This window comes from Callithrix jacchus, chromosome 5, assembly GCF_049354715.1.
Source record: "Callithrix jacchus isolate 240 chromosome 5, calJac240_pri, whole genome shotgun sequence".
Lineage (NCBI taxonomy): Eukaryota > Metazoa > Chordata > Mammalia > Primates > Cebidae > Callithrix > Callithrix jacchus.
In genome coordinates this window covers 59,188,534-59,204,507 of record NC_133506.1, presented here as the reverse complement: position 1 = coordinate 59,204,507, position 15,974 = coordinate 59,188,534, and the positions used below count along the sequence as shown (strand labels likewise).

General features: G+C 58.6%; 4 protein-coding genes across 20 annotated transcripts in view; 1 reads left to right on the top strand and 3 right to left on the bottom strand.

The window, feature by feature from the left end:
• Positions 1-5,272, bottom strand: part of ZGPAT (zinc finger CCCH-type and G-patch domain containing) — a 29,063-nt gene extending 23,791 nt beyond the window's left edge. The window contains exons 1-2 of one of the 3 annotated variants that reach the window (XM_008996272.5): positions 5,234-5,272; positions 4,204-4,785 (exon numbers count right to left, since the gene is read on the bottom strand). In XM_008996272.5, the coding sequence (XP_008994520.1) occupies positions 4,204-4,757 (554 nt within the window). In that variant the 5' untranslated portion in view covers positions 4,758-4,785; positions 5,234-5,272. Of the gene's footprint in view, positions 1-4,203; positions 4,786-5,138 lie in introns of all 3 variants that reach the window. The other 2 variants (XM_008996270.3, XM_008996271.4) reach the window with 2 other exon arrangements.
• Positions 5,273-5,354: 82 nt separating this feature from the next.
• On the top strand, positions 5,355-13,155 carry ARFRP1 (ARF related protein 1). 8 transcript variants are annotated; one of them, XM_002747753.7, is made up of 8 exons: positions 5,355-5,416; positions 6,094-6,187; positions 6,433-6,520; positions 6,864-6,946; positions 10,408-10,489; positions 10,717-10,787; positions 11,982-12,082; positions 12,150-13,155. In XM_002747753.7, the coding sequence occupies exons 2-8, from the start codon at positions 6,095-6,097 to the stop codon at positions 12,235-12,237; spliced, it is 606 nt and encodes a 201-aa protein (XP_002747799.1). In that variant the 5' UTR covers positions 5,355-5,416; position 6,094; the 3' UTR covers positions 12,238-13,155. The 8 variants fall into 8 exon arrangements, 6 of the variants coding, with proteins under 6 accessions (XP_002747799.1, XP_008994522.1, XP_008994523.1 ...); XM_008996274.5 differs by lacking the exon at positions 10,717-10,787 and adding an exon at positions 9,034-9,119; XM_008996275.5 differs by having other exon boundaries at positions 6,089-6,187.
• A 732-nt stretch (positions 13,156-13,887) lies between these two features.
• On the bottom strand, positions 13,888-15,694 carry TNFRSF6B (TNF receptor superfamily member 6b). 3 transcript variants are annotated; one of them, XM_078372169.1, is made up of 3 exons: positions 15,180-15,694; positions 14,829-15,041; positions 13,888-14,284 (listed from the first exon to the last, which is right to left on the bottom strand). In XM_078372169.1, the coding sequence occupies exons 1-3, from the start codon at positions 15,676-15,678 to the stop codon at positions 14,001-14,003; spliced, it is 996 nt and encodes a 331-aa protein (XP_078228295.1). In that variant the 5' UTR covers positions 15,679-15,694; the 3' UTR covers positions 13,888-14,000. The 3 variants fall into 3 exon arrangements, with proteins under 3 accessions (XP_078228295.1, XP_078228297.1, XP_078228296.1); XM_078372170.1 differs by having other exon boundaries at positions 13,909-14,284; positions 14,847-15,041; XM_078372171.1 differs by lacking the exon at positions 14,829-15,041 and having other exon boundaries at positions 13,905-14,284.
• RTEL1 (regulator of telomere elongation helicase 1) overlaps positions 15,473-15,974 on the bottom strand; it is a 36,304-nt gene continuing 35,802 nt past the window's right edge. For 2 of the 6 annotated variants that reach the window (XR_013535287.1, XM_078372129.1), the window contains 2 exons: positions 15,797-15,938; positions 15,475-15,611 (listed from right to left, as the gene is read on the bottom strand). Coding sequence is in view for 1 of the 6 variants with exons in the window: in XM_078372129.1 (XP_078228255.1) it covers positions 15,806-15,938 (133 nt within the window). In the remaining 5 variants the exon portion in view is untranslated. Of the gene's footprint in view, positions 15,612-15,796; positions 15,939-15,974 lie in introns of those variants that run through there. The other 4 variants (XR_013535288.1, XR_013535290.1, XR_013535286.1 and 1 more) reach the window with 3 other exon arrangements.

Here is a 15,974-nt window from a genome sequence, read left to right as displayed (position 1 = left end):
TCAAAAACGCAAGCTTTAAATGAATCATAATGTATGATACCATTTATTTAAAGTTTCAAAAAATAAAAATATTTGTTTTTCCATACCATTTGTAGATACAGGTCTGTAAGGAGTTACTATAGTCACGTCCTACAGAACATCACAGTCAATGACAAAATGCACATGGTGGTCCCAAAGGGTTATAATGGAGCTGACAACTCCCCACCACCTGGTGATGTCAAGGCTGCTGTAATGTCACAGTGCGATTCTTTAATTTTGGACACTCAGCGTGCCCTCAGCACAGTGCTGATGAAGTCTACTGCAGTGTCCAGTAACGACTCATGCCTTCACCTTCACTCACTGACTCACCCAAGCACCTTCCAGTCCAATAAACTACAATTAGGATAAGTGTTCTATACGATTAGGGTAAGTGTTCTATACGATTAGGGTAAGTGTTCTATACGATTAGGGTAAGTGTTCTATACAAGGGCGCCATTTTACATCTTTCTATACCACATTGTTACTGTATTTTTTTCTGTTTAGACACAGATATTTACCACAGTGTTAGACTTGCCTGTTTAGTTAAGTGTGCTGGTTTGCAGCCAAGAACAGACTCCACATCCCCCAGGTCTGCAGGGGCTCTACCGTGCAGGTGTGTGTAAGTGTACCCTACAACATTCAGACAATGATGAAATCACCGGTGTTCCTGTTAAATGACATGTGCCTGTATGCTGGAAAGAAGTAACACCAAAGCTGTGATAGTAATAGCCTCTCAGGAGGGAGAAGAGAATGTGAGAGTGGAGTGGAGGGGAAGTGTCAAGGCTACTTCAACATTACCTGTATTATTTATTTTTTTCTTTTCTTTTTTTGAGACAGAGTCTTGCTCTGTTGTCCAGGCTGAGTGCAGTGGTGTGATCTCGGTTCACTGTGACCTCCACCTCCTGGTTTCAAGTGATTTTCCTCCTTTAGCAGAGCCAGGAGAATCACACCTCACTAGATTCATGCACCACCATGCCCAGCTAATTTTTTGTATTTTTAGTAGAGACAGGGTTTCACCATGTTGGCCAGGCTGATCTGAAACTCCCGACCTCAGGTGATCCACCTGCCTCAGTCTTCCAAAGTGCTGGGATGACAGGTACGAGCCACGACATTCAGCCTTTTATTGTATTTTTTTCTGACCAGGGCCTCTGTCACCCAGGCTGGAGTGCGGTGGCCCAATCTCAGCTCACTGTAGCCTTGAACTCCTGGCTCAAGTGATCCTTCAGAGTAGTTAAGACCACAGGCACAGGCCACCATGCCTCGCTATTTTTTATTTTTTGAGGCAGGGTCTCACTCTGTCTCCCACACTGCAGTGCAGTGGCATGGTCACAGCTCATTGTAGCCTCAAACTCCTGGGCTCAAGTGACCCTCCCACCTCAACCTCCTAAATAGCTGGGACTAAAATTAGCCAAGTACATGTCACCACACCTGGCTAATTTTTTATTTTTTATGAAGACGGAGTTTTGCCAAGATGCTCAGACTGGTCTTGAACTCCTGAGTGCAAGCGATCCACCGACCTCAGCCTCCCGAGTAGCTGGACTACAGGCACCCACCACCATGCCTGACTAATTTTGTATTTTTAGTAGAGATGGGGTCTCACCATGTTGCCCAAGTTGGTCTCAAACTCCTGGGCTCAAGTGATCCACCTGCCTCAGCCTCCCAAAGTGCTGGGATTATAGGTGTGCGACACCGCACCTAGTCTCTTATTTATTTTAAAAAGTCCAATGCTGGTTGGGCACGGTGGCTCATGCCTATAATCTCAGCACTTTGGGAGGCCAAGGCAGGTGTATCACCTGAGGTCAGGAGTTGGAGACCAGCCTGGCCAACATTGTGAAACCCTGTCTCCACTAAAACCATAAAAATTAACCAGGTGTGGTGGCACATGCCTATAATCCCAGCTACTCAGGAGGCTGAGGCAGGAGAATCCCTTGAACCCAGAGGGTGAAGGCTGCAGTGAGCTAAGATTGTGCCATTACACTCTAGCCTGGGCAACAAAAGCAAAACTCTGTCTCAAAAAAAAAAAAAAAACAGTCCAACAAAAATCCAAGAGAACTTATCAGTCCCAAGTGGTGGCAAGGTGGGCGTCTGGAAGACTCTTCAGAAGCCTTCAGATTAGGCCTGATGCTGACATGGCAAGTGGCACCATGGAGAGGGAATGGGACGAGGGCTAAGGACAGCTCGGAGCCCTCTGAGCCTCATAGCTTTGGGCCAGTCAATCAGTTCTTTTATTCCTGTTTCCTTCTCCGTTAAATGGTGTGACTGCAAGGCCTACCTACCGGTTTGCTGCACAGATGAATGAACACACGTGAAACTCCTGGAGCAGTGCCTGGCCCAAAGGAAGCACCACAGGGATGTGTCAGATCTCTCATCAAAGGGATCAAGGGTTTGAGACCAGCCTGGGCAACATGCTGAAACCCTGTCTCTACAAAAAATACCAAAATTAGCTGGGCATGGCAGTACACGCATGTAGTATCAGCTATCAGAGAGGCTGAAGTGGGAGGATGGCTTGAAGTAGGGAGGCAGAGATTGCAGTGAGCTGAGATTGTGCCACTGTACTCCAGCCCGGGTGACAGGGCAGCAAGACCCTGCTTAAAAAAAACAAAAACAAAAACCCCCACAAAGTAAGACATCCAAAGAACTAGGAGTGCTACCTGGCCAGCCTGAACTATTGGCTAAAAAGAAAATTACCTACTAGAAAGCCTGGTAAATATTTCTTCTCAGAGAAAAGTAAAAAGGAGCAAAAATAAAGCTATGCGCTTATGGAAATGGAGACATCATGGTAATAGCTGTGGATATTCGAACATGGAAGAGGTGCTGCCATGAAACGTGTTATCTATAATGATGTGGAAGTGACTCTTTCTTGTCTTCACACTGACTTGGACTTTCAAAAAGTTACTTTTTAAGTAATATTTCCTTATCAGAGATCCACTCTGAAGTATTCATAGTTGGAAAAACCCAGTACCTTCTGAAATTTGCTTTAAAATATCCAGGAAGGGAAAAAGCGGGGCGGGGGAACAAGCAAAATGATAATAGACTGTGGGCAGTGATTATGCTAGGCTCTCTCATCTGGGGCAGGTTTCAAAATTTCCATTAAAGTAAATTTAAAAGTTGAATTCTAGAGAATAAAACTGACAACAGGGCCGGGTGCGGTGGCTCACGCCTGTGATCCCAGCACTTTGGGAGGCCAGAGCGGGTGAATCACTTGAGCTCAGGAGTGTGCGACCAGCCTGGGCAACACAGCAAAACCGCACCTCTACTAAAAATACAGAAATTAGCTGGGTGTGGTAGTCCAGCTACCTGGGGGACTGAGGCAGGAGGATCAATTGCGCCCAGGAAGTCCAGGCTGCACTCCAGCCTGGGTGACAAAGTAAGACCCTGTCTCAAAAAAACAAACAAAACTGACAATAGGTTGGGGACCTATTCTCTTTCACATAAGCCTCGCTCTGTTGCCCAGGCTGGAGTACAGTGGCTGAATTTTGGCTTACTGCAACCTCAGCCTCCTGGGTTCAACTGATTCTCCTACCTTAGCCTCCTGAGTCGCTAGGACCACAGGTGCCTGCCACCACGCCCAGCTGATTTTTGTACTTTTTTTTTTTGAGACGAAGTCTCACTCTGTCACCAGGCTGGAGTGCAGTGGTGTGATCTGCAACCTCCACTTCCTGGATTGAAGCGATTCTCCTGCCTCAGCCTCCCGAGCAGCTGGGACTACAGGAACACACTACCATACCCAGCTGGCTTTTATACTTATAATAGAGACAGGGTTTCACCATGTAGGCCAGGATGGTCGCCATCTCTTGACCTCGTGATCCGCCCGCCTCGGCCTCCCAAAGTGTTGGAATTACAGGCATGAGCCACTGTGCTTGGCCGATTTTTTGTACTTTTAATGGAGATGGAGTTTCGTCATGTTGACCAGACTGGTCTCCAACTCCAGACCTCAGGTGATTCCCCCCCGGGCCTCCCAAAGTGCTGAGATTACAGGCGTGAGCCACCTTGATTAGCCTCCTTCCATGCATCCTGCTCTTATCCCAGAAGAAAGAGGCACATGCCTAAACAAGGATACTGCTTTCACAGCCCGCCTGCCCCAGGAAGCTGGGACCAACTGCAAAGGGAGGGCCGATCCTGACCTGACCCTGTATGTGCACCCCGTACGCCTCGAGGTTGCCATCTGACAGCAAAGGGCTTTACCTGCAGTTCTCCTTGAAGCGACACTTTCCCTCCAGGAAGAACGGGCAGGGCTTCAGGGACTTGTGAGTGGGGTACAGGTAGAGCACACGGACACCCGCCGAGCCATCCTCCGCCTCTTCTGTGCCCACCACCATGGCGTTGTGATACTCCAGGGTGCCCCACGAGCTGTAGTAAGGCGCGCTCACCTTGGTCCCACTCAGCTCTTCCTCCTCTCCCTCTTCCTGCCCACCTGCCTCAGATTCTGGCCCCGCCTCTGCTTTAGGAACTGTCTCTGATCCGGCCCCAGGGGCCGCCTCGGCGATGACCTCCCGGAAAGCCTGGTACTCAGCATCTTCCTGGCCCAGGCGCTCTCCGTCCAGCGCGGCCAGCAGCTTGCTCTTCCTCACGGACACCAGGCTGGCCTCGGTGAGCTCGATGAGCTCCTTCAGGTCCCCCTGTAGCTGGCGCAGGTCGGCCTGCTCGGACGAATCCAGGCCGGCGCCCAGGGCCAGCTCCACCTGCTGCAGCTGCGCACGGTAGGTCTGCAGGGCAGCCTCCAGGCTGTCCTCATCCATGTTGAGAGAGGGAGGCGCTGGACCGGAGCTGCGAGAAGAGGGGCCTGGTGAGCCCCGCGTCTCGGGACCGACACGGAGCGAGGGTCTCGCAGCCGCCACCACAGCCTGCGGCGGGCACGGGCACGTCCCCTTTCCCTCGCGGAGACACCGGTTCAGAGCGATAGCTCCCGGCGCGGAGGTCGCAGCCCGGTACCCCCGCTCGGGCTCCGCACTTCCCTTCCGAGCCGCCCCGGGCTCGCTGCTAGCCGGGTTCCGCGTCACCCCCTCCCCGCAGGGCGACCCCGCGCGGCCCTCCGCCGAGCGCACCCGCCGCGCCCGCAGCCTTGCAGGCTGGTCCCGACCCCCGCCCGGCCTCTCTTCCGTCCGGCCAGGGCCGCGCACCTCCTCAGCGCGGTTTCCCAGCCGCCTCCATAGAGAGCCCGCCGGCCTCACCGGCTAAAGCAGGCCGGAGCCCCGCTTTCGCCCTCGCAGCCTACCGGCACTTCCTCCCGCCGCAGCCGCCTCCGGAAGTGCCTGGCGCGCGGTGGCAGCCGGGAAGCGGAGCGCAGAGGCCGCCGGGACGCGATTAAGCTTCTGCCCCACGGCCCGCGTCCCGTCAGGCCCCGCGCGGGGTCGGTGCCGGGTCAGCAGCGGCGGCTTAGAGGCCGCGGCGGACGCAGGTAGGTCGGAGGCTGTGCGGCCGGGCCCGAGGCCCGAGAGGCGGCCCTGGACTCGAGGTTGGGACGCGGGTGTGACAGGAACCAGCTTTAGCAGCTTGTCGGCGAGCCTCGAACCTGGCGGCCGCGACTGGCAGCCGCCGGGAGCCCGGGGGCCCGAGCGCAGTTCCTCCTCCGCGGGAGTCCGTCCCCGCCCGCCGCGCGCTGCCTGCGGGTCCGCTCTCCACAGGCCGTCCCCGTTTTAAGAAACGGGGTGATGGGGCGCCTGCAGGGGCTCCTGGCTGTTACTGGGTGGGGCTCGCGGCCGAACACCCGAGGGCGCTGTGCCCAGGCGGGGCTGCAGCAAGTGCGTTCCCCGTTCCGCGCGCGTGAAGCGTGGGAGCGACGCGGGGGGGAGGGCGGGGGCGCAACCGAGCTCACTGTGAACACTGGCGGGGTGGTCCCGCGGGCAGGGAGGCCCCGGGGCAGGAGTGGCGGAGGGTGGCTGATCTGGGAGAAGTTACGGAGGCCGAAGAGTCACAAAGGGATGGGGTGGAAGAGAGATGAGGAGTCGGGAATGGCCCCAGGTTCTAGTCCTGAGCGGTCAGCTGGACGTGGAGCACCACTGACCACCGTGGAGAAACTCGGGGGGCGGGTGCGTTCTTGCTGTACAGTGACATCTGTCGGGGTGTCCAGGGCAGGATGTACACGCTGCTGTCCGGCCTGTACAAGTACATGTTTCAGAAGGACGAGTACTGCATCCTGATCCTGGGCCTGGACAATGCTGGGAAGACGGTGAGTGCCCCTCCCTTGCCTGAGCCCCTCCCCACGACCTGGTGTCAGCTGCATGCTCACCACCCAGACAGAATCCAGACTTCTGAGAAGACAGGGTAGTCACCGCCAGCTTCTTGAAGAGCAGAACGTTGCTTTGTTTCTGTTTTTTGTCTTTTAAGGAGCAGGCCTGAGTAAGGATATTTGGGAAAAAGACTTGGGAAACACTGTAGTCCCTATTTGATGTGTCTGCCTCCCTCTCTCCTCAGACCTTCCTGGAGCAGTCGAAAACCCGGTTTAACAAGAACTACAAGGGGATGAGTCTATCCAAAATCACCACCACCGTGGGTCTCAACAGTAAGGGGTCTGAATAGCAGGGCTGTGGGTTTGGGACCTTGAGGATGCTGTGATGTTCACCCGTGTCACCCAGAGCAGGGCTCTGACTGGGAGTTGGCCTCATCCTGGGCTGGACCCTGGGTCAGCGTCCATATGTGTGGGTCCTTTGCTATAATGCCTGTCTCTCAGGCTGGCTGGCACTTTGCAGTTGGGGAGCTCCCATTGCGGCTGGGGAGACAAACTCAGCCCATCTCAAGTCCCCTCTGAGTGGTCCCAGAGTGGTTGCTCCATCCCCCAAGAGAGCTGGGACTTGGTGTGTCAGGGACCAAGGTTTCGAGCCCTGCCTGTTCCCCCATCTCCCCAGTCGGCACTGTGGATGTGGGAAAGGCTCGCCTCATGTTTTGGGACTTAGGAGGCCAGGAAGAGCTGCAGTCTTTGTGGGACAAGGTAAGACTCCCTGTCCAGCACCACCCCCAACCCCACCCCCACCCCAGCCCTCCAGTCCATTTATTTCCAGAGTGCACCCTTTGGTCTCTTCCTCAGCACCTTTCATCACCCACTTTGTGGATAATGTGGTTTGTTACTCATTGTGTCAGCTGAGCATGTGAAAATTGGGCATTTCTGAGATCCCAGTGTGGTGTCCCTCCTCCACACCCCAGGCTGCAGTTTATCTCCTCCTCAGTCTGGGCTGAGCACTGACTCCAGCGCTGAGCAGGACAGAGCCTTGCCTTCCTCAGGGGCTCCCTGCCTGAGGCTGGCACAGCGGGCTTGGGGCACCCAGTGCCTTGGCTGCCCTAATGCTTGCTGGCTGCCATCTCTAGAGCTAAGTGCCCAGGTCCTGATCTCCTTTTTGATCCCAGTCCCCCTTTCCTAGGCTCCACCAAAGTGTCCCCTTCTGCCCTGACTTCTAGCCAAGAGGGCATTTCTCCCATGGCCAAGTGACCTTTGATAGATCCTCTAGGGCCACGTAAGTCAAGACAGGACAAACTGAGTCATAGCCTGCGTGTCCAGTGCCCAGCGCGCTTTGGGGGGGGTGACACGGGTGAGAATGCTCTTGCCACAGGCTTGTGTCTCAGGCACAGACACCAAGATAGAGGTTGAGGTACAGGATGCACTTTGGCGATTGACACCAGGAAGGTGGTGGGGACAAGGAGAGGTCCACTCAGGCGGCAGGATCTGTAGAGCTATGGTTGCCCCAGCAGGGAGACCTGGAGGCAAGCTGGCTGTTCTGTGCCATGTGGGGCCATGGCTGGGACTTCATACCACAGCCTGTGGGCTGCCCTGGGCAGGTGTGACCCGGCAACATGGCTCTTTGCAGTCAAAGTGGGTCCCACAGAAACCTGAAACGAGGCCATCTGCAGGTGCAGTGTTTCCAGCATGAAGCAAGACCACAGTGGGGCCGTGGATGTCGGCACTGGCCGCAGCCGCAGCCCTGCGTGGAACACCTTCCACACTGGGGAGTGGTTCCTCTAAGGTCCCGAGGGCCTCTCTGAGGGGAAGCTGGAGGAGGGAGGCTTACAGGGGCCACTACAGCCCACCCTTGCAGCTGGTCTCAGGGCTGCTTTCTTCCTTGGGTGCACTTCTGCTTGGGTGTGACCTCCTGGCAGTCTGAGTCCTCCAGACACCATCTCTGTGGGGCCAGTGGCTCCCTAGGTCCCCAGCTGTGGGATGGCAGCCCAGTTTCCTGCCCGCCAGGGTCCCCTAGACACGAGGTGCTGTTCATGCCCCTGAGGCAGCTGTGGTTTGTTCTTCAGCATGTCCGTTGAGCACATACTGCTCTAGTGGTCGGGACCCCTGACCCTGCTGAGCTCAGAGCCAGGAGGGTCTGCCCCAGAGACCTCCATGGGTCACTGGGAGAGGCCAGAAGGGAGGCTCCTGCTTCCACCTGGTTCCTGTACATTGCATCCTTGTGCAGGCGCAGCATTGCCAGCATGAAGCAAGCACAGAAAGGGCTCTGACTGGGAGTTGGCCTCATCCTGGGGCTAGACCCTGGGTCAGCGTCCATATGTGTGGGTCCTTTGCTATAATGCTTATCTCTCAGGCTGGCTGGCACTTTGCAGTTGGGGAGCTCCCATTGCGGCTGGGGAGACAAACTCAAACCCACAGTCCCTCTGATTGCCCCACTGGGGTCAGCTGTGCTGCTCGTGTCTGGCTGGGGCTTTGCCAGTCGTTCCTCCACCCTTGCTGAGTGGAGCCCATCCCACTGGGCTTGTACCCCACCCTGTGTGTCCATCGTCCAGCCGAGAGGCTCTGGCGGATGCTCTGGGAGGCCTTGAGACGCCCACTCTGCTGCACATAAGGCCTGTCCATCAGCCAGCCTCGGGCCATGACTTCCCACGGAAGCAGGACGGGGTGGGCCGCCTGGTGCTCCATCCATGTGAGGTTGTGCCCTGGCCTCTAGTGCTTGAGGGCTTGCCTGAGAGAGGCCAGTAGAGCTGCTGCCCACCTCTGGCCTGCCCCCACTCATTAGCTGGCCAGCCAGGAGCCACGCCTGGACATCTTCCTTTTCCCCCTCTATGTGGGGTACTCTACAGGGACCACTGCTGAGACGCCTCTGCTGGGCCTGGGGCTTTGGGTCCTGCCTGCACTCGGCCCCGCTGGGCTGTACACCCCATGTCTGGTAGGTGAGATGGGTGGCTCTGGCCATATGGTCCCATGGGCCAGGACCCTGGTTGCACATGAACCTTCTGCCACCCTGCTTAGAAGCCCCGGGGGCCACACTGCCATGGGGATTCTCTCATTGGGCTTGCTGCAGCCTCCACGGAGCCAACCGTCCTGCCACAGCGGTCTCCACCTTCGGATCCGCCTGTAGCGGCCTCTGTGGGTCCTGTCTGTAGAACCCTGGAGGATGCCAGACCTTGGGCTTCCTTCTCTCTGCTGTGGGAAGTGTAGGTGCAGAAGCTTGTCTGGCTCTCCCTGCTTGGGACACATAAGGATTTCGGAGAGTTGGGCTGTGCCTTCTGGGTTCTCATACTCTCAGTGGGGTGTCTTGACACTGACCGCGAGCTTGTCCGACCTGGTCGGCATGCAGTCCAGGTCTCTGGGCACTTGTGCCTGGGCAGGAGAGCTGGCACAGCCTGGAGGCAAAGTGGCAAAAGTCTGCTCCACGTGGATGCAGTCTCCCATTTTTTTCTGATTGGGATAGAGATGGACTCATCTGGTCCTGGGCTTGGAACTCATGCCTGAGGCCACAGGGTCTGTGCCCTGTCTTGCCCAGCAGTGCCACCAGTGAGCCCAGGACTGACCACGCCCAGCCTGCAGAGGTTGAGCACAGTGCCCTGGCCTGGCAGATGGTGTTGGTCCCGTCCCTCAGTGGCTCCTGAGGCTTGTCATCCATGTGGCCACACTCCCTCCCTGCCCACAGGTGGGAGCCCCCAAACCCTGTCCTTTTTTTTTTTTGAGATGGGGCCTCATTCTCACCCAGCTTGGAATGCAGTGGCATGATCAGAACTCACTACAGCCTCACCCTCCCAGGCTGAAGCCATCCCCCCACCTCAAACTCTTGAATAGCTAGGACTAAAAGCTTATTTACCATAAACTTTTGTAGAGAGGAGGTCTCATTGTTGCCCAGGTTGGCCTTGAACTCCTAGGCTCAGGTGATCTTCCTCCCAAAGTGTTGGGGTAACAGGTGTGAGCCACCATGTCTGGCCCAATCCTTGCCTTTCACTTTTTTCTCAGGCCACCGTCAGGTGAAAGGTTGCAGACAGGTTCTCAGGAGGAGCACCTGGGGGCATCTCTACTAGCAGATCTCCCTGCAGCCCCAGAAGGCATCCCAGAAGGGTCTTGCAGTTAGGGGCTGCCCTATTGCCCCTTCCTCAAGTGAGCCCCTCACAGTGGCCGTGACATGGGCCTGGCCCTGCTGGCCCTTGGCAGGATGGGGACTGAGCCCCAAATCCTGCTGTTTGCAGTATTATGCAGAGTGTCACGGTGTCATCTATGTCATTGACTCCACCGACGAGGAGCGGCTGGCAGAGTCCAAGCAGGCGTTCGGTGAGTGTGGCCTGGCTGCTCTGGGAGGGACGGATGGGCAGCAGAGGCAGATCTAGCTTGGGCAGCTCTACCTGGGGCTGGCCCATTGACTGATCAGAAGTGCTCCTGCTGAGTGGGGGGGTGGTGGTGGGAGGGAAGCAGCTGTCTTAGCATCCACGCCTGTGGGCCCCTGGACAGTCAGAGGCAGGATGCTGGCTGTGAGGTGCTACCTCTTCTACCCTCCCCAGAAAAAGTGGTGACCAGTGAGGCGCTGTGCGGTGTCCCCATCTTGGTGCTGGCCAACAAGCAGGATGTGGAGGTGAGCCCCACCCCACCTCCTGCGGCAGCTTCCCAAGTCCCCAGGCTCCTGCGGGCGCAGGTGCCCCGCCCCCCAAGGGGAACAGTGTGTGCACCCGGAAACCCCAGCCCCAGTGACTGCCCAGCAGGCACAGAGCCATTCTGAAGGCCCACACTGCCTCCAGCAGACCTGGGACCTCTAGCTCCCCAGCCTAGTTCCTCTCAGTCTGCTGCTTCTGGAGGTTCTTCCACCCCAGGGCAGCCACCCAGAGGCCCGTTCCTGCCATGCAGGGCCCTCTCCCTGGAGGACGGCCGTGCCTCAGGAGTGCATGTCCTCAGGAATGTGTGTCTGAGCTGTGAGGAGGCCCAGGGCCCTCCCCTGGAGGATGGCTGTGCCTCAGGAGTGTGTGGCTGAGCTGTCGAGAGACTCAGGTGAAACTTGGGAGCTCAGAGAAGTGATGCTGGGGCCCCGGTGGAAGTCAACTCTGACCCTCACCTGTTCTCAGCTGGCATCTGTGCCAGCCCCATCCCCAGGGCAGCCCCTCAAGACCCCTCAGGTGCCACTGCCCCTGGGAGCACTGGCCACATTGAGTTTTTGCTGTCTTCTTAGAGGAGCTTTGCACAGAAGCAGCCTGGCGTCCTGAGGGTCAGGGTGAATCTTTACTTACCACCTTCTTTGGGGTGGCTCTGTTGCCCCCTCCTATAGGGCTGACCTCCCTCACAATCTCAGCTGACAAGAGGGACACCTGGTACGGGGCAGGGTTTTCTCCTTGGAGGAAAGGGGAGGTGAAGACTGCTCTTTGAGGACTGAGCAGGTGGTTGTGAGCAGAAGCCAGCATGAATCCAGACTCCCCCATCCCCCCTTTATCATCCCCTGCCTCGTTGGCCCCAGGACCCGCCTCCTGCACTGCCCAGGCCTCAGCCCTCGGAGTGCCACCTCAGGGCTCAAGGTGTCCTGCAGGGAGGGGATGGAAGGGGGCTCCTTGGAGCCATGGAGGATGTCTAAAGTTTATCCCAGACAGCAGCAGCCACATGCAGCCTTGGGCCGAGCACAGGGTCCTCACCGCCATGGCCTCTGTGGGAGACACTGGGACCTGGCAGACTTCTGTTTCCTGGGGTGAAGGGCAGTTGCCCTTCTAAGAGCCCTGGGCCCACTGGCAGGACAGGGCCTTGAAGTGGGGTCTGCTCCTTATGGCCTTGGCCTCGCCTCCCCCAGACTTGCCTCTCCATCCCTGACATCAAGACGGCCTTCAGCGACTGCACGGGCAAGATTGGCAGGCGGGACTGCCTGACTCAGGCCTGCTCCGCCCTCACGGGGTGAGTGGGCTACGCCTTCGGGGGTTTGGGGACCGAGGCCAGCCCCCTCATAGCCCTGTCTTCGCAGCAAGGGGGTGCGCGAGGGCATCGAGTGGATGGTGAAGTGCGTCGTGCGAAACCTGCACCGGCCGCCTCGGCAGAGGGACATCACATAGGCGCCGCCTGCTGCCTGCCTGCCATGGGGACGCCGGTCCCCTGGCCCTGGTGCTAGAGGAGTGGTTCCTCTTGGCTCCCGTGCTGCTCATCTGGGGGGTGGGTTTACTTTGCTTTGGGGTTCCTCTGTTTTCTCAAAGACAAACTTTCCTTTGTGTCTGGAGAAGTGTAGGCCTCTGGAGGCTTCGGTGGGGAGCCAGGCAGCCCAGGCCATCTGGTGGCCTTTCCATGGGGTGCAGCTGCTGCCCTCCTAGCCCCATTCTGGGGGATCTGAGGGAGACCTGGTTGGGAGTTGGGGCTCCAGTGCTTAGGCTGGCTTGGGCTGTGTGGGAACAGCTCTGTGGGGCCTTTGGGAGATCCCATAGCTGCCTGTCCAGCCCATCGAGGAGGTCGGTCAGGTCATGGCTGCCCTCTGGCTTCTGCCCCCTGTGACCCGAGAGGTGGTCTGGGGCTGAACTTGCCTTGAGGAAGACCTAGGCCATGTCCCCAAAGGCCACTGGGGCCCTGGGTTCAGATGCAGCCTCGGGACAGGGCTGAGGAGGCCTGCCTGGCTTTACCTCATCTTAACGCCCCTGGAGGGCACATACCGATGCCAACAGCTGAGGGGTCCTGTTGGGAGTGGCTGTTTTATGCCCATACTTGCATGCTGAGGAGTGTTTGTGGGGTCCAGAGCCCTCCAGCCAGGTGAAGCTGTGCCCTGGGCCCCCTTGGCGTGTGCTGGGGGGTTCTCTGTGGGGCCCTGAATCAGTGCTGTGCTGGGCCTGCATCCCGTTTGGGGGTGAGGCTGGTCCTGGGGCCCTCCATGCACAGCCTCCACTGGGCCTGCCGAGTGCTCTGCTCTTCCCCAGTGCGGCTGTGGGCAGGAGCTGCTTGCCCAGTGCTGCCCAGGATGAGCACAAAATAAAGATGGCGAGACTGGCTCTGTCCATCCCTTCCCTCCTGGAGTCCCAAGGCTCCGCTCTTGGCTGTAAGATGTAGTGAGGGTGGCCCTGGGCTGCTGAAGGGCTGAGGGCAAGTGAGGGGTTCCCCAGGTGGGCCTGTCCCTCCCTTCCTGTGGATGTGGGATGTGGGGGGCCTGGGAGGAGCTTCTGGGAAGGGACATGAGTCAGGGTGGGGGTGGCTGTGACTCACGGGAGTCAGGCCTGGAAGTCCCCGCGCCCTCTCCAGGGGCGCCTGTGCGTGTACCAAAGGTTGCTTCCCAGGACCTGTGGGAAGGGGTGTGTGGCTGAGGCAGGCCCCATTACTGTGGATGCTTCAGAGCCTGCCCCAGAGGGGAAAAGCCTCACTTCCCAAGAAGCACATGGGATGCCTGGGGGTGGTCTCTGGCAGGTCCCCTCTCGGGAAATTCCCTGAGTTGGGAGTGGGAGGAATTCAAAGGGGGTGGGGGGGTTAGTGTGGGGCCCTTATGATGGGCCGTCCTGAGCCTTGCCGTGTTCATCCAGCAGGTATGCCCTCCTAGGTCCTGACTCCCATGAGCTCTGGGGACCCGGCCACACACCACAGCCAGCAGGGAGCAGAGGGGGTGCTGCCCACTGACCAACCCCGGAAGGGGAAGCCCCAGGCAGCAATTGTGGGAGCCGGAGAGATCCCGGCAGATCAGGCATCCCCGCTGCCGTCCTAGTGGTCGCACAACAGGCCACAACCAGCTTTACAGAAAGACTTTAGGAAACCTCATTTTTTAAGAAAAAAAATTTTAAGCCTCTTTTGGTGCATGTGAGGGCCAAGAATGTATAAAATAAATAAGGGGGGGGTGAGGGGGCCAGGCTTAGTGTGCAGGGAGGAACCGCTCACGGATGCTCCGCTCCAGCCCAGGCAGTCTGGCCACACGCAGCGCCCGCAGCAGCCGTGCCAACAGCGTTCCGTCCCCCACCTCCAGAAGCTCCTTGAGCCGCTGCTGCAGCTTCAGCCGCAAGGCCGCCCGGCCCACCCTTGGCGCAGGACCCCAGCCCCCAGGGCCCTCGAGGACCTGCTGTAGCCGCTGCAGCTTCTTGATAGAGACGTCCTGGAGAGTCACGAAGTCGATGACGGCACGCTCACACTCCTCCGTTCCTGCAGGGGGAGGGGACGCAGTGTCCAGTCATTTCCAGACAGACACTGGGGGGACCCACCCGGCGGGTTTGCAGGAGAGGAAAATCCCTGTGGAGGGAGGGCAGTGTGAGAAGGTGCAGGAGTGTGGGCTGGGCGGCTATGCAGCAGTAGCCTTCGGTCAGTCAGCGCTCGCTGGAGCAAAGGCCTGGGAGCAGGAGCGGGGCTAGGAGAGGCAATGGGAGGGGCGAGTTGGGACCTGCAGATGGACCAGATCTGTATTGACCTTAACGGGGTCACTTCCCCTTGCAACTTCTCAACAATGGTTGCCATTGGGCCTCGGTTTCACCATGTCGAAGCAGGCAGCCACCTTCCTTCTCTGGAGCAGTTAGGGGAGTGTGCCGCCCACCTTCCAAGTGCTCCCCACAGGAGACTGCGCCAGCTTCGATCCTGATCCTCAGCCACCCCTGAGGTGGTAGCCTTCGTGGGGATCTATGGGAGGGATCCCTGACCCCTTACATCTGCCGTGGGCCCTTCCCAGAGCCCAGCTGACGGGTCCTCCGCTCACCTGGCTCACCCAGCCCACCTGGTAACATGGTACTGAGGGAGAAGCTGGTGCAGCTGGTGCACAGGGCGTCGTGGGAGGAGGAGCCCGGCATGGTGAGGGTCAGGCCCAGGGCTGTGCAGTTGCGGTGGGGCTGGCACTGCTCTGAGCTGGAGCTGCTGGCTGAGAAGGTGCCTGAGGGGCACGGCTGGCACTGTGTGTTCTGACTGGGGGTGCCTGTGGCCAGGAGGGGAGAACAGGGTCAGGGGAACTGGGGTCCTCGCTCGGGGTGCAAGCCTGGGAGTGGCAACCCGACCCGCCACACCTCTGGCCATCATTCCCCCGAGGGGGACCCTCCCCTCGACCAGCTCTCACCAGGGGCAGTCACGCCGGTGCCAGGGGGACACGGCGTGTGCCCCAGGCAGAAACCAGCGTGCGCGAAGAAGCCGGCTCGGCAGCGGCAGACGTGGTTGTGGGTGGCTTGGCAGGGCCTCGCCTCCTCCTCTCGCTCCCCGCAGAGGACGTTACAGTAGCGGCAGCGCTCCAGGTAGTTCCAGAACTGCGTGTAGTGGCGCGGTGGACAGGGGCCACACATCGTGGGGCTGTCTCGGCGGCACGGGCGCTGCACAAAGGTGCCTGGGGGGCACTGGGCACACACCAGCCACTCTTCCGTCTCTGGGTCTCGCCAGGGGTAGGTGGGTGCTTCTGCTGCTCCTCGTGTGGCCATCACCAACAGCAGGGTGGGCAGCACCCATGCCGAGCACAGCAGTGACAGGCCTGGCCCCTCCAGTGCCCTCATGGTCCTCGCTGGAGCAGGGAAAGTGAGGCTCAATGCAGACACCGGACCCTGCCGTGCCTGACCAGCATGCCCCATCCTTCTCCCCCAGTCCCCAAGCCCGTCCTGCTGCAGCCCTATATGGGCATAGAGGGCGGGGCTGGCCTCGTAATGCCCCATGGGAACCCCTCCCTCCCCAGGCAGCCCCCTCACCCACCTGGCGCCATCACTCCCCAGACAGGGGCCTCACCAGCCAAGGAACCACCCTCCTCAGCACCTGGGGCAGCTCCTGACCCAGCAGCCAGGCCAGATGGCCTGGGGTGTTGGTGGGTCCCTCACAAATTGCAGCTTTGCTGCAGCTGTGAGGACAAGGGTAGGGCTGAGCCCACCGTGGA

Coding starts and splice junctions, on each gene's coding strand:
- TNFRSF6B (XM_078372169.1), bottom strand. CDS start 15,678: ATGGGGCATGCTGGTCAGGCACGGCAGGGTCCGGTGTCTGCATTGAGC. Junction 15,042..15,179: donor CACCGGCGTGACTGCCCCTG/GTGAGAGCTGGT, acceptor TCCTGGCCACAG/GCACCCCCAGTCAGAACACA. Junction 14,285..14,828: donor AGGTGGGCTGGGTGAGCCAG/GTGAGCGGAGGA, acceptor CTCCCCCTGCAG/GAACGGAGGAGTGTGAGCGT.
- ARFRP1 (XM_008996274.5), top strand. CDS start 6,095: ATGTACACGCTGCTGTCCGGCCTGTACAAGTACATGTTTCAGAAGGAC. Junction 6,947..9,033: donor TGCAGTCTTTGTGGGACAAG/GTAAGACTCCCT, acceptor GGTACTCTACAG/GGACCACTGCTGAGACGCCT. Junction 10,490..11,981: donor AGAGTCCAAGCAGGCGTTCG/GTGAGTGTGGCC, acceptor CGCCTCCCCCAG/ACTTGCCTCTCCATCCCTGA.